General features: G+C 40.0%; 1 protein-coding gene across 3 annotated transcripts in view; it reads right to left on the bottom strand.

Annotated features, from left to right (window-relative positions):
• Nucleotides 1–22801, bottom strand: part of DCAF5 (DDB1 and CUL4 associated factor 5) — a 106482-nt gene that overhangs the window by 82597 nt on the left and 1084 nt on the right. For all 3 annotated transcript variants that reach the window (XM_019641393.1, XM_019641394.1, XM_019641395.1), the window contains exon 2: nt 2073–2216. In XM_019641393.1, the coding sequence (XP_019496938.1) occupies nt 2073–2216 (144 nt within the window). The remainder of the gene's footprint in view (nt 1–2072; nt 2217–22801) is intronic.

Raw genomic sequence — 22801 nt, 5'->3', positions numbered from 1 at the left:
CGGGGCCCTCTGGCGTCCCAAGCCAGCTCTTAACTAATGCACCACTCGGCCGGCCCTCTATGTGCCTGTTTTTATGCCAGTACCGTACTGTTTTGATTACTGTAGCCTTGTACTATGTTTTAATGTCTGGTAGCATGATACCCCCGACTTTGTTCTTATTTCTCAGTACTGCCGTGGCTATTTGGGGTACAATAGGCTATCTTGTTCTAGCGATATGCTTAACATGGGGACACATAAAGGAGCAATTATTTTCTTCATGAGCAGGGTGAAAGTACATGGCAAAAAGGGAGAATGTTTTTATGGGGAAGGAAACATTTGAACAGAAACTCAAACAACTCAAAACTCTTACCAATGAAAGACTTCGGGGAATTGGTGGGGACTGGGCAATTAATCATGACCCATGGAGGAAGAGCATGAGCAAAAAGCACAAGGGCACCTAAGGCAAGCAGCTTAGTGGCTAGACTACCAGGTGCAGGGGGAGGGAGATGAGGCCAGAGAGGGAGACGGGTTTAGACTTTATCCTGTGGACACTGTAGGGTCAAAGGTTCACATGGTTAAAACTTTATTTTTAAAAGGAAACTTGTGTAAGTTATGAATTAGAAGAAGGGTGAGAGGCCAGGAGCGGAAATGACAGAAGGCCACTGCAATAGTCCAGGAGGCTGAAGCCGAGAGCCGGAATCAGGGCGGTGGGTATAGAAAGAGAACAGAAACCTGAAAGGTGAATGGGGGGCTCTCAAGTCCAGCTGGTGACTAACAGGATATGTAAAGGAAAGAAAGGCAGGTGTGAGGATGACTTCAAGATTTCTATTAGGCTGAACTGTGTGAAGATATAGTTTTTTTAAGTTAAAATGCTTTAGTGTCAGCAGTTTCTTAAACCTAATAGCTTAAATAATTGGGTGAATGGTGACAATAACTAAGAAAGGGAATCCAGGGAATAAGAGGAAATATTTGTGCAGGGAAGGAGGACTAATATTCTTGGTTCTAGAGCTGTTGCATTTAAACTGCTTTTGGAACACATAGGTAGATAGACAGTGGGGAAATGTGCAGTGCAGAAGAGAGGTCAGGGCCAGAAATTTGGTGGGCAGAAAGGAGTGTGGTTGATGGAAGCCATCACTAAGAAGCTGGCTTGAGCACAAGCCATTCCAATTGTACCCTATCGCAATGTTTTTCAGACAGAAGCCATCCATGGGTCATGATATCACTTTGAGTCACAACCTTTAAAGTCTTATTTTTTTTTTTTTAATTGGGGAATTGGGGAAGGGGAACAGTGTTGGGGAATTGGGGAAGGGGAACAGCCAAGTTGTTGTCCTTCAATCTTAATTGTGGAGGGCCCAGCTAGCTCAGCTTCAAGTCCGTTGCCATCTGGCCGCCTGTGGGTAGCTCGTGGCTGCTCTGCTCAAGGTGCCGTGTTCAATCTTAGTTGTGGATGGGCATAGCCCACCATCCCATGCGGGAGTCGAACTAGAAACTTTGTTGTTTCTAGGAGCACGTGCTCTCACCAGCTGAGCCATCCTGCCACCTGTTGGCAGCTCAGCTCAGGCACAGCTCACTGGCCCATGTGGGAATTGAACCAGCGACCCTGTTGCTCAGAACTTGTGCTCTTAACCAACTGAGCCACTCAGCCAGCCCCTAAAGTCTTTAAAAATGAAATAGAATAGAAAAAAAAAATCAGAGTGTACCACATATAGTAAGGTAAAGTACTGCTTCAAATATGTGTTTCTGTGTACCAGATTGCAATGTAAAAAGTTTTCTACCAAAAAAAAAGAAAATAAATGAGAGCAAAATGAAGGGAGAGAGGGAGGAAGCAAGAAAGAGAGGGTGAAAGAAAGGAGGGAGGAGAGGGAGAGATGGAGAGACAAGGGAAAGAGAGGGGAGAGGAGGAAAAGGAGAGAAAGGTGGATGACACTAATTCATGTGTCTAAATTGCTGTGAAGCAGAGAAGACATGCTATGGAAAACCAGTAATTCCACAGCTCAATGAAATAAAGGAAGAAAAATAAGGAGTTATTTTAGCACTCCTTTATGTAAAACCCAGTCACAGTGATTTCCCAATGTGGAAATCTCCCTTCTCACCTCCAGAGAATACTTTGGTGTTCCCACTGTTGAAAGCCAGGCAAAAAATGTTGGAATGATGCTCTCCTTTCAGTTGAATGGGCTTGACTCTAGAGTGGATAGCTTGTTCCATGTGCCACAGCAGAACACGGCGATCATCTCCTCCTTGAGAGGGGAGGAAGAATCTAGGGTTAAAACAGCTGACATTTCAACACTGACACTTGATTTTGCCAGCCTTGAATCCCATTCTTCCCAAAACTGCATCTCCCCAACTCAATGAGATTCTCATGGGGCCCAAAAAACCAGGATTCTACCCCCTTAACCATCAGTAGACACATGGCCTCCAGCCCACTCACTTTTCCCCAGGAATTAAATTGTAAACAGACATACAGAACTGGAAAGGGTAAGCACTGATACTGACACCCTCAAAGCCACCCTGTTCCTGACTTTCCAGAGACCTAGTTGTTTAAATATTTCTTCACTTGCTACTCCAAATCCTTCCACTAATGTCTTCTTGCGGGGACAGGGGTGGGGGAATGGAATCTGAATCTAACAGAACCTGAGTTGGTTTCTAGCGCTTACAACCAAAGAACTTAAAGTAATATTTGTAGCATACTAGTTTTCATGATGTGCTTTCATCACACGGTACAAATAACAACTACAACACTGCCTGTCCGCCACAGTAGCAGGATCTAGACAGAACCCGGCTCTTACGAACCTCAGTCCAGCTCTTTCCTCTGCATAACTCTCAACAGTCTGAATTAAATGAGCAACATTACACTGCCTGAGCCAGCTCCCAGAGAATGAGAATATGTATGATCTATATATTCTTTATATTTGCAGATACATTACAAATGTCTGGAAGGATGAACAACAGACCGTTAACAATGGTTACTACTTCCAGGGTATAAGATTAAAAGAGATGTAGGGGACAGATGGGAAGGTTTTAACTTTTACTTTATATATTTGGCACTGTTTGACTTTTTATAACACGCCTATATTACAGGCCTAATAAAAATTTAAGTTATAACAGAAGGAAACACGGGCAGCAAACCATAGCAAGCTCTATACCTCTGTCTTGCCTCCTCCATTCAATACAACAGCCACAAACAACAGCACATCCATACGGGACCTACCATGTACCATAAACCAGTAGATCTGTAAGAACTAACTTGTAAAGATGTCCAAAGGTCTTTGTTAAGGGAGAACAGGCGGTGTAAATCAGTACGCATACACTTATGTAAAACAAAAGTTTTAAAAGCTCCATGACAGCAGAAACCTTGTCAGTTTTGTTCACTGCGAGGTCCCCAGCACCTAAATGAGTGCCCCAAGTGTAGACACTGAATGAAATTATGCTTACCCTTGCACATCTGTGCTTTTATTTGTATCTAGATGGCTATAAAAGAAGTTGTTTGTAATGGACACACACACACACACACATATATGTGTGTACATATAATATCTATCTATCTATCTATCTATATATATAATATATAACATAAAATTTACCACTTTAACCATTTAACCAATTCAGTGGCATTACATATATTTGCATTGTTGTGCGACCATCACCACTATCCATCTCCAGAGTTTTTACATCATCCTAAACTGAAACTCTGTATCCAATAAACAATAATTTCCCCTTGTCCTCAGTAACCACCATTCTATTTTATACTTCTGTGAATTTGACTACTCTATAAAGCCACTCATTGCTTTTTACGGCTGAATATTATCCCATTATATATGTAAACACCACACACACACACACACACACACACACACACATTTTGTTTAGCTATTCATCCACTGATGGACATTTGGGTCTTTTCCACTTTTTGGTTCTGTGAATAATGTTGCTAAGAACATGGGCGTACAAATATCCAAGTCCCTGCTTTCAATTCTTTTGGGTATATATTGCTGAGAAACCTTTATGTTTTAATTTATGCCTTCCTGTACTACTTGACTTTGTGCCATAAACATAGTTCCTTTAATAATAAAAAATACAGTATTAGATATAGGAGCCAAATCACACTTATTTTCCCTTCCCTAGAAAAAAGCTGCCTTTGCTCCTTGAGTTCCTTTGTTTCTTGAGTTCCTTCTTCCTCCCATTATTGGTCAGAATCAAGTTCTGTATCCTCCTCCAAAGTATTTCATTGTTTAAGAGGTGATCCCTTAAGTGCGGCTCACAATGTTTTGTGTTAATTATTTGCCTGTTTCAACTGTGAGTACTCTGACCTGGGATAAGGTTATCTAAATTCTGTATCTTATAAGTTAAGGTCATGAAAATAAGTTTTGGTTTTGTTGTTTTATTTTAATGAAAAACGACACAAAGGGATTTTTTACCCTATCGATAGATTTAGACAGGCCTGGGCACTTCATTTCTCCAGTGTCTACTCTCACTGTTTGTCCCCAACACTGAGGCCACGGGTCAGGGGCTTAGATAAATATTTCTTTGTGCCCATCTTTCTATCAAAAGTGGAAAATTAAAAGATAAAAAGGCCCATAGGTTTCTTCTTCTTACTCATACTTCTAATCTCATCTCCTTGAGCTATTTCATCAAATATAAAATGGGGATCATAATAGCTTTACTCTCATGGGTTTTATAGATTATAAAGAAGTACAAGAGAGTTAAATAACTTGCCAAGGTCACACAGTAAGTAAAGTGGTTGTGTTATGATTCAAAAGCAAGCAGTTATGGCTCCATACCCCCCACTCTTAACCACTATTCTAGATTGCCTTATAGAACAAAACATAAACCATAACTGAGAAAGCAAATTCATTTGATGAACTGAAGGATTCCTCTGCCTTGGTAACAAATTCAAAAATATGTAGGTAAGAATAAAACAAGGGACCACAGGAATAAAAACAGAAGCCGACTTAACTGGAATAAACAGAAGGAAAAGGGATAGGTACCAGGAAAAGACTGCCCGAAATTATAAAGATTCCAGCAATGCACAAAACTGATAATGGCTTATTATCTAGAATATACAAAGAATTCCTACAAATTAATTTTGAAAACCATTGGAAAAAGGAGCAAAGATGACAACTCACAGAAGAGGAGTCCCATATAGTCAATAACTACAGAGGATCTCAACCTCTTAGTAATTAGGGAAATGTAAATTATAATTTAGATATGTTCTTACAAAGCGGCATGAAAAAATGTACAAGAATGTTCACTGCATTATTGTTCATACTGGCAAAAAAAGTAGATAACATAAATATTCATCAAGATATAATTGATAAATTCCATTGGAATACAAATGGAATCTAAACCCAATGACACACCACACAGCAATTAAAATGAACTAGGGATAAATGTAACATTAATAAATCTTAAAAACCAAATGGTAATAAAGCAAATTTCATAAGGATATGTAAAGGATAACATTAAGTATCTATTTTTAAATATACAAAAAAATACCATATTTTATGGATAAACACACATATAATACATAAAAGAGGACTTCAATTTTATCTGTAAAGTTTTGTTTCTTTAAAAAACAATAGACTGGAAAGTGAATTTAACAAATTGTCAACATTTTGTCAAATCTGATTAGTATCTCTCTACTTTTATGTTTAAATATTTTGTGATATTAAGGAAATATTGTTATATCTCTTAGGTATAACAACAGCATTGTGGTCATGTTAAAAAAGAAAAAAGTCCTTATCAATTAGGGATGCATATTAAAGTGGATAAAATGGTGGATTTCTGAAATTTCCTTTATACTATTCCAGAAAAAAAGGTAGCAGAGAAAGGTGATTAATAGAATGTTGGGCTGGCCGAGTGGCTCAGTAGGTTAAAAGCGCAAGCTCTGAGCAACAGGGTCGCTGGTTCAATTCCCACACGGGCCAGTGAGCTGCGTCTGAGCTAAGCTGCCACTGAGCTGCCAACAGGTGGCAGAATGGCTCAGCTGGTTAGAGCACATGCTCCTAACAACAAGGTTGTCGGTTCAATTCCCACATAGGATGGTGGCTACGCCCACCCACAACTAAGATTGAACACAGCACCTTGAACTGAGCAGCCACGACCTGCCAATGGGCGGCTGGATGGCAACTGGACTTGAAGCTGAGCTAGCTGCACCCTCCACAACTAAGACTGAAGGACAACAACTTGTCTGTTCCCCTTCCCCAATTCCCCAACACTGTTCCCCTCCCCCAATTCCCCAATTTAAAAAAAAATCTAAAAAAAATAAAATAAAGCATTAATTATTGTAGATGGGTACACTATCATAATTGTTGTAGATGGGTATAATTTTGTGTATGCTTGAACATCTTCATAAAAAAAAAAAAAAAAGAAAACAAGACTCTCCAGGATGTTCTAGGATATTCATTGCACAGACATATAACCGAGGGCACCTCTATATTTATTCACTAAGACCTATGTCAGGCAGCACCTCTTTAAACTGGAACAGCTTAACAAAAAGTTTAATAAAAAGGATATCTATACCTATGTACTCAAAGTCATAACCATTCTCAATCAAAGGGTCTTGCCATCACCCAGACAGCATTATATTTAATATTCATTCTAGGCATTTATAGGATGATTTAATTTTGCCAAATAAATACTTACTAATTTAAAATGCATGGATACTGTAGAGTGCCTTGGGATCATTTAAATGAAGTGTCCTTAGCACCTAACATGATGATGACAGCCCAAGTCCATGGAGATTGGAATCACCCAGGCAGAATTATCAGTGGCAAGGCCTGCTTCTTCTCCTTTGCCCTCAAGGTTAGTTTCAGGAGATATAAGCTGCACACCCTTCCCACATTTCCTTAGGTAAAGTATTAAGAGCCCTGTGCACAGAAAACACTTTTCAACCATGTGTTGGCAAAAAATACAATGAGTGCAAACTGAGGCATAATCTGAAATTGTTGGGCTTTGAAATTAGTATAGGGTGCAGAACAGCTGTGTCCAAATCTCCGACCTCACAAAGCAAAGGAGGGCAGGTGAAGCAAGGATAAATCATTCAGAACATGAAAAAAGCTCTATAGCTCTGTCTCTGTGAATCACCGGGTCAGTTCAATAAAAGCAGAGATTTATTGAATAGTTCCACGCAGACAGACTGCCTGACCTACAAATAATCAAAGTGAAGAGTATGCCTCTTTAAGCCAGCTCCATGAACCTGGCAGGTGGGTGCTTGTGGGGTCGGGCCCAGCCTCTTGGGCACCTCTAGGGGAGAACAGGGACCTCCTAGGAAGGCAAGGCCTTTCTGCTCAGCACCAGTGCCAGGCAAGGGACAAGCCTGGTTTCCTCACAAACAACTTAGCTTCAACCCATCTGAGAACCCCAACAGAACACAGCTATTCTGATGCTGGTCACTTGGGGTTGATTCAATCCTGCACCAAACTCACCAATTCATCCTAAAACGTACTATAATCACAGTGTGGCAGCAGCTTTGTGGTTCCAGAAAACTTTTATATTTAAAAAGTGTTCTTTCCCGATGCATTCATGAGTTATAAGCAGAAACTATGCAGGCCCTCACACCATACTGTACCAAAAGTAATTATTTAACATTCTTCTTATTTCATAGCCCAGAAAAGCTGAGGCACGGAAGAAAAGAATTTGCTTTGGATTTCCTCAGAAAGTCAGCCAAGCACGGGAGAGAACTGAGAGAACACTCTGAAATCAAATGCTCCAGCAGCACAACATTGTTTGAAGAGCAAAAACTGAAATATTTAAATGTGCATCAACAGAAGTCTGGTTAAAATTATTGTTCAGTGAAATAAGCCAGACACAAAAGGACAAATGCTGTATGATTACATTTATGAGGTACCTAGTCAAATTCATAGTGACAGAAAGCAGAATGGTAGCTGCCAGGGCCTGGGTTGAGGGCTGTGGGGAGTTGTTGTTTAATGGGTGTAGTGTTTCAGTTCTGCAAGATGAAAAAAAAGTTCTGGAGATGGATGGTGGTAATGGTTTGCACACAATGTGAATGTACTTAAAGCCACTGAACAGTATACTTAAAAATGGTTAAAATGGCAAATTTTGTGTTATGTATATTTTACAATAAAAAAACAAAAATGTTTATTGTTCATATATGTAATATTATGCAGCACTTCCCACCCCCACCCCACCCAAAAAAAAGCATAAGGCAGCTCTGTCTATACTGACATGGAATAATCACTAAGCTATAAAGTGTTAGTGACTGTCTGAACTATTCAAAACATTATTTTCTTTTAAAAAATGGGACAATGGGGGGCTGGCCGAGCATGGCTCAACTGGTCACGAGCGCGAGCTCTGAACAACAGGGTCACCGGTTCAATTCCCACATGGGCCCATGAGCTGCGCCTGAGCTGAGCTGCCACTGAGCTGCCAACAGGAGGTAGGATGGCTCAGCTGGTGAGAGCACGTGCTCCTAAAAACAAGGTTTCCAGTTCGACTTCCGCATGGGATGGTGGGTTACGCCCACCCGCAACTAAGATTGAACACGGCGCCTTGAGCTGAGCGGGAGCAGCCACGCCGACGGGCGGCCAGATGGCGACTGGACTTGGAGCTGAGCTAGCTGCGCCCTCCACAACTAAGTTTGAAGGACAACAACTTGGCTGTTCCCCTTCCCCAATTCCCCAATAAAATCTTAAAAAAAAAAAAAAGGGACAATGGGATTAGGTCCATTATGGATTTCATCTCTGACAGGCAGCGAAGTGGTACTACAGAAAGGTACAGGAATGCAAGCTCTGTAATACAAGTGTCTGGGTTCAAATCCTGGTTTCACCATCCATGTGTCCTTGCATGAGTTATTCTAGTTCTCTAGCCTCAATTTTATGACTGTAAAATGAGAAAACACCAACCATCTCCCACAGTTGCTGCGTGTATTAAGTGAAATAATACACATACAAGCACTTAGCCCAGTATGTATACAAGTATATTAGGTATACACACCCCTCAAAGCATCCTAGTTTCTTTTAGGCATCATCCATGAATTTGTCCTAATCTTTCCAACTTTTATTGTAGGTAGCATAAGAGTCTGAATAGCATACTTTAATAAAACAAAAATAGACACAAATCGATACATGAGAGGACAGATGCAAAATGGTTAACAGAGGTTACCTCTTGGAACAGCAATTTTCCTTAATACCCTTTTTATTTTTTACTTATTTATTATTTTTAAGATTTTATTGGTAATTGGGGAAGGTGAACAGTGTTGGGGAATTGGGGAAGGGGAACAATCAGGTTGTTGTCCTTCAATCTTAGTTGTGGAGGGCGCTGCTAGCTCAGCTCCAAGTCCCATCGCCATTCGACCGCCCATCGGCAGCTTGCGGCCTCTCAACTCAAAGTGCAGTGTTCAATCTTAGTTGCGAGTGGGCGTAGCCCACTATCCCATGAGGGAGCTGACTGGGAACCTTGTTGTTAGGAGCACGTGCTCTCACCAGCTGAGCCATCCTGCCACCTGTTGGCAGCTCAGCTCGGGTGCAGCTCACTGGCCCATGTGGGAGTCGAACTGATGACCCCGTTGCTCAGAGCCTGTGCTCTTAACCAACTGAGCCACTCGGCCAGCCCTTAATACCCTTTTTATATTGCTAGTCCTATTTTTTTTAACCTGCTAAGACTAAAGGAAAACCATTCAGCCTTGCTTTCTTCTCAGCCTATTTATTCCTTCTTTTCAGTGTGAAGTCAAACCTCCTTCTGTGTGGACCACACTTCTGAGCCTAAGAGGAAGCATCGAGATACAGAGGCAGAGCCTGTGTGCCACACGACCTAGCTACATCAGTGAATGAGAAATAAGTCTGTTTGCTATTTTTCCAAAGGTAAAAATAATTAACATTTGTATAGAAATTCATTCATATACATCTTTGCTTGTGAGGTAAAGATTATATAGACCTTTTTTCCAGATAAGAATCAGAGAGTCACAATGACTTGCTGATAATCCAAGGAGCTAGGCCTGGAAATGAAAACCAAGTTGTACCCCTCTACCAAAGTGCAGAGGTCAGAATACTATTGGGTTGTCAGAAAAGTCATGACGCATTTTGCAATGAAAAACACAGAAAAAATACATCATGACTTTTCCGACAACCCAATACTTACAATTCCAAGTGAGGATGTTCCACAGTTTTACACAAGAAAGAAAAGCTTTTTCTGTTTTGTCTCCAACTTTAATTCCTGGAGATGCCTAGCACTTTGTTGGCTTTTTATTTATTTAAGTGCAGAGTGTTACGGCAGTAAGTACATTCACATCTTCACATTGTTGTGCAACCACCACCACCATTCATCTCCAGAACTTTTGCATTCTGGAGTACATTGCATTGCATTAATGTACCCATTAAATAACAACTCTCCATTCCCACCGTGCTCCCCTCCTTGGCAACCACCATTCTACCTCTAGAGACACCACTTCTGTCTTTACGAATTTGACTACTCTAGGAACTTCATGTAAATGGGCTCATACAATACGTGTCCTTTTATGACTGGCATATTTCATTTAGCATAATATCTTCAAGGTTTACCCATGTTGTAGTATGTGCCAGAATTTCATTCTTTTTTAAGACTGAATAGTATTCTATTGCATGTATATACCACATTTTGTTTAGCCACTCATCTGTTGATGGATACTTAGGTTGCTCCCACCTTCTTGGCTATTGTGAATAATGCTATTATGAATGTGGGTGTACAAAGATCTGTTCAAGTCCCTGCTTTCAATTCCTTGGGGTATTTATCCAGAAATGAAATTCCTGGATCATATGTTATACTATGTCTAATTTTCTGAGAAACTGCCATATTGTTTTCCACAGTGGCTAAACCATTTTACATTCCCATCAGCAGCAACGTATAAAGGTTCCAATTTCTCCACATTCATGCCAACACTCGTTAATATTATTTTTTATAATAGCTATCCTAATGGGTGTGAAAGGTTTGCTGGCCTTTCTGTCCTTCAAATAATAACCTAAAATGACTCTCAAGACCTTACTGAATAGCTTGGAGCATATCACTCAAGAAGCAGTCTGTTCTTTTCCTTTATGTATTATTTTATACTGAGCTACTCTGAAATTCAGTTACCACTTTTATACTCACTCTCTTCACCCAGATAAAAACAGCTGCCTGCAGTTTACCCCCATTGGTTTGACTTTTCTGTTGTACCATTGTTCACATTGTACACAGTGACAAGAGTGCAAGCTGGGGTCCAAATCCAGGTAACCTGGCTCCAGGAACTGCTCCTTACCACCACACAACCCAGCCTCTCAAATACAACTGGGACTGAGCAGCAAAGCAAATGAGTGAAAGCTGTCAGATTAAATGGCAGACTGAAGAACACACAAGCCTTTATAAAGGACAAGCCATTACTCGGCTCCAGCCAATTATTGCCATAGAGAAATGCAGGCTCCAAGTTGCCTGATGTTCCAATTTTTGTAGAGAAACCAGCAAGCTGGGGGGGAAACTTCAAAAGCAGACTAATGGATTTTAATGTAACAGACTATACAAAGTTCTCTGATATGGTTTCAGATTCTACACTGCAATTAATCTTTAAGAACTCCTACTTGTTGAGTTTTGATAGAGTATCAAAGAAGAATATACACAGTTATTTGATTAGGCACTAAAATGCTCTCCCCGGGGCCGGCCGAGTGGCGCAATGGTTAAGAACTGGCTTGGGACGCTTGAGGGCCCCAGTTCGGATCCCACATATGAGGGCCAGTGACACTGCTCTTTACAGCTAAGATGCTGAACAACAGCTCAACCTGGAGCTGGGCTGCCATGAGTCGCCAGCGACGGCGTAGGCTGCAGCCCCTGTAGCAGTGGGTTGCCATGGGATACCATATGTAGACAGCAGCCAGCATGAGCGGCCAGCAGCCACAGTGAGCGGCTGTCCAGAAGTCGGCGACTGATCTGCCTCGCCCGGGAAGAGCGCAATGATGGTGCCAACTTGGGCCAGTGAAGCAACTAGACTGAAGAACAAAATGACAGCAAGTTGTCTGTTACCCTTCCCCCAATTCCCCAGCGCTGTTCCCATCCCCCCAATTCCCAATTTAAAAAAAAATAATAAAAATCTAAAACTAACTAAATAAATAAATAAAAATTCTCTCCCCCTTTTCTAATTACATATGTGGGTAAGGCTGACTTTTCTTCGTATATATACATCAGCTAAACCAATATTTCACAACAGATTCAATGTAAATGTCTTCATAATGTGTACTATGACATTGAAGAGATTTGGAAAAACATAACAATGCTACTTTTCTCACTGTTTTTTTTATTCGTGAAGTTATTTCTAATTAAAATATTATGTTAATATAAAGACTACTGCTATTCTTCAAGAAATAAATTTAACTTTCTCAGTTTTAAATTCTAATACAATACAACTCAATAAATATGACCCACATGAACTGAAATTCTTTGAGGTCTTCAATGATTTTTAAGAATATAAAGAGGTCCTGAGACCAGAGTTTGAGAAGTTTTGCTTTAGAACAGTGGTTCTCAACCAGGGTGATTTGCCCCCTAGGGCAACGTCTGGAGAAATTCTTGGTTGTCACAACTGATGAGATACTTCTGGCATATGCTGGTTAGAGGCCAGAAACGCTAACATCCTACAATGCACACGACAGCGCCCATAACAAAGAATTATCCAGCCCAAAATGTAAATACTGTTGAAGTTGAGAAACTCTGCTTCTCAATGACATATGAAAAAATGGTAATATTATATAAGAAAAAGTTACAAAACAGGAGAGATGGCCTAATTCCAATTTTATTTTTAAAATATGTGCATATGCATACGAAAAGGCTAAAATATGTGCCATATGTCCAAAATGGTCATTCTGAGTAGGTGGAATACTTCTTACTTTCTTTAAATATCTCTTAATTTTCCAAGTTTCCTATAACTAATACATGATATTTTTAAAATTTATGAATAAGTGGGAAGTTGGTCTTATAAGTGCTATATTCTGATGACTTGTATGATTCAACAGGAAATTCTCAGTAGTAAAGTATGGAATTAGTGAAATGTCGAAGAACAAGAGCTGCTCATATAGAGCTAGAGGAACACAGATTCTTAGGGCCCCAACAACAGTAAGGATTTACAAAGAAGCTATAGAGATAGTAGATGATAAACACTATGTCCAGTCCCTCTTCTTTTGCCATAGACAACAAACCTGAACAATATGTTCCCTGATTATATCACAGATGCGCTTCATTCATTCTGAGTAGTTTCTGATTTTTTAGTGTCTTTTCAATAAGAACACTGCCTGGCTGACTTTTGCAAAATTCCTTGCAATAAGAAACATTAACAACACAAGAAAGCCCTCTTTTCTCTTTTTGGACAGTTTTAAAAAGGTTGAACCAATGTTGGCCCCAATGCTTTCTTAGTCCTTCTAGGAAGGCACACAATAATACCCACCCTCAAGCAGGTATAAAGAGATGTTGACTCTGAGACTAAATCAAGGGCTGCTTGAAGCTGGTTGCCAAACTTCAGTTGTTTCTTGCCAGTATGTCTAAGGCAAAACACATGCCTCAGCCATCTATGGCAGTAAGTGATAAGATATCTGCACTAGGCGATCAAACATGGTTAAAGCATGTACAAAAAAAGAAACATTACAATCTCCTGAGGCTCCAATTAGTCACTTGGCCTTAAGTAGTAACACAAAAGATACAACTGGAATTTAGATACAAGACTTGAATGGAAATTCAGCATGAGGGAAATTGTGTAACAAGATTTTGAAAGGCATCTGGATTTGCAAAAAATTCCTCCTCCTGAGTAATGTTCTTGGAAGGAAACAGACTTTCCAAAGTAAGGAAGTATAGGCAGGCTAAGAATTAAAACTGGAGACCCAGCCAGAGGGATAGTCTGCCTCCACTCTGGAAAATCTCTACTTCCTCATCTGTAAAATAATGGGGCACCACCAACTCAATCAAAACAACCATGTTCAGAGACAATGAAACCGCATATAGAATGTACTGTACTGGAAAAGTAAACTGCCTAGAGTTTAACACTTTGAGTAACTCGTTTACAAATGCTGAACCTCATGACTTTCCCTACTGAGGGACCAGGTCAGAAGACCCATATTTTAATCCTGATTGTACTACTTACAAGTAGTGAGCTGTTGGGCAAATCACTTTACCTCTTTGCTCTTTGTGTCTTATATGTAAAATTAAAGGCTTCAGTTAGATGATCATTATTAGTCCTTTCCAGCAATAAAAGTCTATCACTCTACAGAGACAGAACATCAGTAGCATAAGATCACGAGAATGGTGAAATCAGGACTCTAACCCAGATCTCTTAAACTTCTTTATTTATGACATTCCACAGCATGAAAGATATTCTAGAGCAAACTGGCCATTTACCTGAAAAACTACTATTCCTGAAAACCCTTCTCAGGGCCAATCTATACACTAGAGGGGTCCAACTTTTACTCCAAATGTACTCTAGTGCTGGATAAATTATCCACAAAACTAAGCCTGTAGATTGTTTTAATATGAATATCATATCCACTTTTGGTTAAAAACACTCAGGAAAAAAAAATCCCAACTCAACGAGAATCATTGCTCAAAACACCTTTCCTCAAAATCAACTCTGCAAAAAACAGTAATCTACAAAAAAAAACTTAAGAAAAAAAAAGAATGTACAAGTAAACAGTAGAACAAGAGTTGTAAGAAGTATATAAAAAGGATGGGGTAATTAGTTTTTGGACTTAACATTTTCTAACAGTCTTAGCCCCTTCCCCCCCCCCCCTTCTAAGAAGAAGACAAGGAGGGGACAAATGACCAACCACTTGCCTCTCAGGCTCAGTCCAGTACCTCAAAAGCGGCAGCTCGAAGCCCGGACATGGAGAGAATGGAGTTTTGGAGGCTTTTCCACCAGAGGCATTCAGTGGTGAATGGGAGGAGTGAAGGGACTAGGGCTTTGGTTTTACCTGAATACCAGACAGCTCTGAGATTAGGAGTGAGTTGGCCATATAACTAATCATTCAAAAAGGACCTTTTCAAGAATTGAAAGGAGCGCTAATCATTGTACTAGGACAATGGGGAAATTGGGACAGTCCCAAGTAAACCAGGATATATAGTCACTTTAGTGATAAAGGACCCCAGCAGGCAGCAAGGCAGGCTGAAGACCTACACAGTTATCTTATCAACCATATAAAGTAATTGTAAACCTCACCTTATCAACTGGCAAGGAGGCCCATCAGAGATAACAGGAAAGATGGGAATCTGCCTTTCCACCAGCATCTCTGCTACGTGGATCTATTATAAACCTGTCAGTGTCCTCAAATGCCATTTTCTCATTGATTCCTACATGCCTCAGCCCTGGAATATCACTTCCATTTTAAAATCAGCCCCAATAGGAAAATGGTACTCAGAGCACAGAGACTTATCTTCATCTCCAGTGTATATCAAGTCTGTATCCTGAGAGGTACATGATAGAATCTTGTATCCAACACTGCAAAGTGCAAGGAGTAAGGAAGGTGGCAAGGAAAGTGTGAACATGAAGACATGGGAAGAGCAGACAACAAAAATGACAAACTACTATTGTCACGTCTTTCCCTAAATCCCCTTGTATAATTATGAGGAAACATACATATTTCTGTTAGCTGACATTCGGCCAAACGTTCTCAATCAGCAAGCTTTCAGCAGATACCAAACTCAAACTACAGGCTCAGTAAAGACATATATATATATATATATATATATATATATATATATATATATATATATATATATATACACACACATTGTTTGTACTTTTATTTGGGCCAATGGAGAAGAGGAGCCAACCTGGTAACCAGAATACATTTACCCCTACTTAGACTAAAGTAGGTGAGTTTAGCCAGTGGAAAGTGAGTCACATGGTTTATGTAAGCAAGCATGGGACACAAAAAGTATAAAAGGGAGACTTTAGATGACTGCCAAGACCAAAATCCAGGCGAAGTGATTTCTAGCAGCACGAGGGATCTGCTTGAGGGGTGAGTGCTGCAGCAATGACCTGAACAGTGCTCACTGGTTCCAAGCCGCTGAGCTGAGCCATCCCCCGCCAGCCTCACCCCATTCCTCTTTTACACATAAAGGGGCAAAAGGAATTAGCAAAGTATCAGTGATAGCATCAAGAGAATGTAGGGAAAAAGTCAAATCCTTTTGAAATGTACATAACATTCTAAACATTTCAGAGCAAACAGTAGCATGTCTTAGAGCTCACACAGACCCAGGCTATATAATCTAGCTCCACCACAAACTATAGGAGCTTTCACATGCACTCAACTTCTCTAAGCCTCGGTTTTCTCATACGTAAAATCCCTACCTTAGGAAAGATTCTTTTAAGTATTAGATGTTATCATGTATGTAAATACGCCTGACATATATGAAACTCCCCCAAATAATATTTGATAACTGAACAACATGATCAAATATTAGCTATTTTTATTGTTAAACATTTATTTTTATAAACAGCAATGCCTCAGTTGAATGTCAGGTGAGGCACTCCTACTTGGTAGACACTGGGAAGCACTGTAGATTTTTGAGGGATCAGCAGAGAAAATGAGAGTTAAGTTTTAGGAAGCTTACCTTATATTGGCAGCGGTGACTCGTAAATATTAAAGTTGAAAAGGACAAAAACTTGGAAACCAAATTTCCTACAAAGACCAACGTAATAGGCCAAGATAATATAGATCTTTTTTAATCCCTAGAATTATTTCACTTCATTTTAACCAGAAATAATGTATTGTAATATCTATTTTTTCCACTAATGCCCTACCTGTTCTCTGCATTTATAGAACCCTCAGCAGTCATTTATCAATGTCCTTTCTTAATTCTTTGGCACTTAGTTATGATAATTAATATAAAACCTTCAAATCCCTTGTCTTTTCTAGACTACAGATTACCTGACTATTTTCCAAGTGGCAAATAAGACATATAAAGTGCTTAGCAGAGGGCCTGATACACATTACATGCAAAATAAATGTTAAAAATAATTCTTATACTTATTAATATTAAAGAGGCATACATAGTAAGTTCGCGTTAAATTTTTTAATGAATAAAATAAACTTAAGATACTTGTATGGAGCAAATTAACATTACAGTAAAATACAGAAATATAATCTATTATCTATGAGGAGCAATTCGAGTTCTATACATGATCAGAAACTGCTAACATTCAGCTTTTAATTCTTTAGAAAAGATCCAGAAAAACTGGCCTGCCATATAAGAAAAGGGAAAGAAAAATATAAAAAGGCAACTTAGGAAGAGTACCTGCCTGGGAGCAATGAGCCACACGGCCAAAGACTAACTGAGCAGCTCTGGACAAGTCACTTTTCTATTTCTCCATTTCAACGAGGAAGAAAAGATATAAAATAAAGGTTACCTAATGCAATATTTCTCACCCTTCAGTCAATCTTGATCACCTTTTGATTACTGCCTTATCCACAGAATATATTCACCATTATTTTTCTTTAAATTGACTTTTTAAAATTTAACCTAACCTTAAGCAATAAATCTATTTAAAAATAATATTTCATACATGCTAGTTAACTTTTCTAAAGGTATAAAAAAATGTACTATTAAAATTTAAATATTCAAAGATAACCTAAAATCAGCTGATGTATCCACACTTTGGCAAATAGTAACCTAACCCTTACAACTTAAAATAAAAACATTTAAAGGACAGAGAATTAAGTACAAAAGAAATGTAATTTCGTGGTCTCACAATAATCTAAGGGTTAATCCTAACAGATTAACATTCAGTTCTTTAATTATAAGAACAATATAATGTGGGGCACCACAAATTAAAAACAGAATTGATTCCTTCTTAACCTACATAACCTTCATTTGAATTAGGATTTTAGGTCCTTTCACCTTAAAAGGCTTTAATTCCACCCTTGAGTTTATAAATTCAGACTAAAACAAAAAAAGCAATTACTTCTTTCTTGAAACCAGGAAAAAGATTAAAACTAAACACTGTTTATTAGCAATGTAAGTGCTCAATGCATGAAAAAATAAATGCATCCACTTCTTAAATCAGGATTCAGAAAGCAGTATCCATTTGTGTCTCAGGTTTTACTCGTCAATAAAGTTTCCCTGATCTAAATGATTGCAACTGTACTTGACAACCAAACCTATCAATTATCAGTGAATGAGCACACTCTTGCAACTGGGCTGACACCTCCTTTCAGTGTGGTAACTGAGGGCCTCAGCTCTTAGGAATTCTTAGTAATCAAAAACGCATTGGTGCAAGTCAAGTCAGTGCTGATCCTTTGAACAATACTGAACACAAAGACAACTTTTTGATGTGCTAATAATGTCTAATGAGACCGGAGGTCATCAATTAAATCTTACTAAGTTATTTTACAGTAGAAGTGACAAAACCAGGCATAATTCTAAGTTCACCTATCTTTGATAGCTATCACTTAGCTGACTGAAGAACAACTGGGAAAAATAATGTATCTATAAATATCCATGTTACCTTACCCTTATCACATGATCTCTATAATTTATCATAGCAATGTCCTTAAGGCCCATCTCTATGAGCCTTCTTTTTTACCCACTAAAGCTCACAGCCAAGAGGATTAAACTGTAAACCCGGGAGAAAGCAAGTGACTATTAGAGTATCATAAAGCAGAGAGGAAAAAGTAAAAAGGGTCATGCACATGACTGTTACAAATAAGAAGTAAATGCCCCTAAAATGCAAGCTTCTTGAGAGTATGATTATATCTGATTCATCATCTTTGTTCTTCTTATAACTCCTGTCTTTTGTTGAACTAATAAATAGACCAAAGGATAAAACTTAACACCTTCAAAGCAATGGATTATCAGTAAAGAGGAAAGCCCAAAAGAAAATCCAAGAATTGATTCCCTAATCACCTTATCAAAATGTATATACTATGAAAACTTTTCAAAGTGAAATCTGCCCTACCACTGGGCACATTTCTCCTGATAAACTCACCACTGGATCAAGAAATTCATTCTAATTAAACATATGATTAAAAGTCTGACACAATATAGTCAGACTTTATTTAACTGGCTACAGCTAAACACTTTACCTACAGATAATGTGCTCTTGGATAAATTTATTTACAAAAAACAGGTTCCATAAAAAGTGATATAACTAGTGACTGGGCAGGAGGAAATGGCCATTATTTAATGTGTTCAAATTAAGCATATAGTTATTATCATAGCTATTATTTGATGCTTAAAAATATGCTTTGATGACAATACTGGGGTTGAGCTTATTCACAGAGCATTTGAACAGTTCACCTCGTTGAGATCTTTCTCAATTTTTCACATTGTGCTTTGCCATGTGCAATAAATGTTAAATGTTGATGGTGGTGTCAATCTCCTAAAAGCTTTTTGTGGGCTTCAAATTAAACAATAATAATAACAGTTGGAGCAGCAGTAGCAACCAGAGCAACATCATAGGCTCTTGTGCTAAGAACTTTACAAATGTTATTTCATTCATTAATACCTGTGAGGTATTACTATCCTTATTATATGGATGAGGAAACAGACAGAGAGGATAAGTGACTTATCAAAGGTAACCCAGTTAGCAGATAGTTGAGTTGATATTCACCCACAGGCAGCCAGACTCCAGTGTTCATGTTCTTTTTTTTTTTTTTTTTAAGCTGAGCCATCCTGCCACCTGTTGGCAGTTCAGCGGCAGCTCAGCTCAGGCCAGGCATCGAACCGCTATTGCTCTGAGCTCAAACTCTTGAGCGAGCTCTTAACCAACTGAGCCCCTCTGGCCGGCCCCAGTGTTCATGTTCTTAATCGCTACATACAACTGTGGATACTTATAATGATCAAAAAGTCACAGACCCACGTGAAATAGAAATAGGACTAGTTATCTCAGTTATAAATAGAAGGCAGAGTTACAATCCAAGTCAGATACACACATAGTTACATTCTGTTTGGGCTCCCAATCAGATCTGAAGATGTTCATCTTCTTCCCAATGAAAAAAGAAAAAGACCTTTAAGCAAAATACAAAGAACTCCAATCTAGAGAAAAGGAGAAGCATAAGAGGAGGCAATGGAAAGTACTAGATGCAACCAGAGGCAGAAAAGGTAAGCCCAGGATACCCCCTATATATGTGTACTAACATTAACCTCAATGTTGTTGGGATCTCACGTAAACAGCATTTCAACATACATTCTTCCTCATCTCTCAAAGAACAAACATACATAAGTTCTCTAAGAAGAGACTGCAAGCATCAAGCATAAGCTGTTCTCTCAAACCCATGTAGTTTACAACAGCCCTTCAGGTAGGTGCTGGTATTCCCATTGCATAGGTCAGGGAAACATTCAGAGGCTCAGCAACTTGACTAAGGTCACACACTAAATGACACAGCAGTGATTTTAACCACGTGTATGCTATACCACATTGCCTTACATGGTATCACAGTAATGCTCTTTTCTGATCAAAGAAAAATACTTTTTAGGTTAAAATGCTTTAATGTTTTAAAATGTCAAAAAGCCGTTCTGCCACTTGTTGCTGTCACAATCTCATTTCCCTGGCAGAGCACGTTTTCTCCTTCCTGATTTTCTCTGGTTTACTCTTAATATCTGCTGGCCTCATTGAGCCCTGGAAAAAGGGCTAGCTGTTAGAACCAAAAAGCAATGATGTATCCTTAACAAATGCATTTTTTAAGGCCACAGGCATCATGCAAGTATTATTTTTGCCCTAGGTCTAAGTTAATTCTAACAAATAGTATGTGTCAGTTACAAGAAATGTGAGCCTGCCCAAACAATTAGGAAATGAAAACAGTGAACAAACTATGAACCATCATTTTAATCACTACTTTCTGAAGGCTTTAACCAATCCAGACAAGAAACAAGAACAACAACAAAATGCATGAAAGTAACTTCGTTACCACTCTTAGATCCTGGCCTTCCACCACCACCTTACTGTGAAGCATTAGGGACAGACGGCATGGCATTAACCTCAAAATACTATGTGCTCCTCCCTGCAGGTGTGAACTGCTAAAGAAGGACAATGATAGATAAAAAGTAAACATGATACTTTAAATAGTTTTAAACATGTAAAGATTATTGAAGGGCTCCCAGAACAAAATTTAATTAGCTTTATCAAGGTAAGCTGTATTTATGATTCCCAGAGGGGGCTTCCTTATCTGAAGCAAACAGGAGGAACTTTGTGTTAGCATAAGTTGTACTCATAATGGAAGGTGAATAGCTAAAAAGGCTTTTACCCAAAACTCTATGTTCAGGGAACAAATAAGGAAAGCTAAGTCTATGTATGCAAACTGGAGGGGTGGGTGGAAAAGCCAGCTGGAAGGACTAGGAACACGCTGGAGTAGATAAGGAAACAAGAAGCGAGCTAGAGGAAGTGTGAGGGGAAGAAGGAGGAATACTGGCAAAGAAGGCTGGAACCCAGAAACTACTGATGGATGGGGGCAACTCAGACCTAGAAAAGTAAGGAAACCAGTGCCTAGACCCAAAAGGTTTGCCAGAGCCTGCCCTGTGGAAAGGACCTCTGCTTCTACAAACTAAGATTAGGATAAAGGAAAGGAACTGACCAAGACTAGAGAAAGTGGGGTTCATTTAAGACAGGGGAAGTTCCTGAACAAGGATAACTGGTAGAGAATGGGGGCAACTTTTTTAGTGCTTTTAAAAAAAGTGTTGACTTTAAATGGGCAAATTGTATGGCATGTGAATTATATCTTAATAAATCTGGTATTTATTAAAATGTGGTAAACTGGGCGATGTATGTCTGTATTTATGATTTAATTAACATGATTAGTGAAGTCTATAAAAGAATTCCCCCTCCCCACCCCCCACCCCCACCCCCGAATTCCCTCACCCACTAGGGTGAGTTTACTTGTGTCTGGGAAAGAGACAGAATTATGAACACAGAAGAGGCAATAGGAGTAAAAACTAGGAGCTTTTAAAGAGATCTTTCCCCATTTTGCCCTTGGAATTTTTTGGCGGTGTGGGGGAAGGAAGCTTTTGTTTGGGGTATGCCTTGAAGTGGAATATCAGGTTTCTTCAGGGGATGATCGAGGGCCAAAATCTACCTAATCAAAGGGAAAACGATCTGGGTGGAAAAGTCAAGTCAGTTCTGGAGAAACCCCAGAAGGTCTATCGTGAAATGATCACACAGGTCTTATCTCTGCTACGCCTAAATTGGACTGCACACCCCGTGTCACTTCCGAATGTTACTTGTGAAGAAGACCGATGCTTTGCCATGATCCCAGAAGTTTCTGGCGAGCTGCCTCCTGACGTAAATTAGAAAACCATTCGGGGACCGCCTGGGTGAAGCGAAGCGCCACGTCCAGCGCTGGGCTCCCCCTTCTCCCTCTCCATGTAGGAAAAGGGACAGAGGAGGGCAGAAGGCGAGAGGGAACGCCAGATCACCCGTCTTGGCCCTCCTCCCCTTAGCCAGGTTTCGGGGAGCTGCCCTCAGCGTACCCCCATCGCCACTCGCCTGCCTTGGGCCCGCGACCCCCAAGAGGAAGGCGGCGACGGCGAGCACCCCCTTGGGCAGCAGACGCACCTCCCCCGGGCAGCTGTCGCCGCCCGCCCGGCCCGAGCCTCCCCAGGAGCAATAGGCTATCGATTCAGCTGCCTGTCGCTAGGAGCCCCGGGGAGAGCGAGGCCTACTTCGCCCGGCCGGAGCCCCGGCCTCGATTTCGCCACTTTGCCCACACTGGTGGTGGAGCTGGGGGGCAACCAAGCCCAGCTGGGCGAGAGCGAGGAGACGCGAAGACCACCTTGCAACGGCAGCCGCAGGGAAGGGGGGTGCGGGAGCCAGGCTCCAGCCAACAAGTCTCCCGGGGCTGCCCACCCGCCACCCCCTGCCACACAAGTTGCGCATTCAAGTTCAGGCCGGGGC

Source organism: Hipposideros armiger, unplaced genomic scaffold (assembly GCF_001890085.2).
Source record: "Hipposideros armiger isolate ML-2016 unplaced genomic scaffold, ASM189008v1 scaffold_59, whole genome shotgun sequence".
In the NCBI taxonomy this organism is placed as follows: domain Eukaryota; kingdom Metazoa; phylum Chordata; class Mammalia; order Chiroptera; family Hipposideridae; genus Hipposideros; species Hipposideros armiger.
The sequence above is the reverse complement of the archived record's forward strand: the minus strand, read 5'-3'. Positions and strand labels throughout refer to the sequence as shown.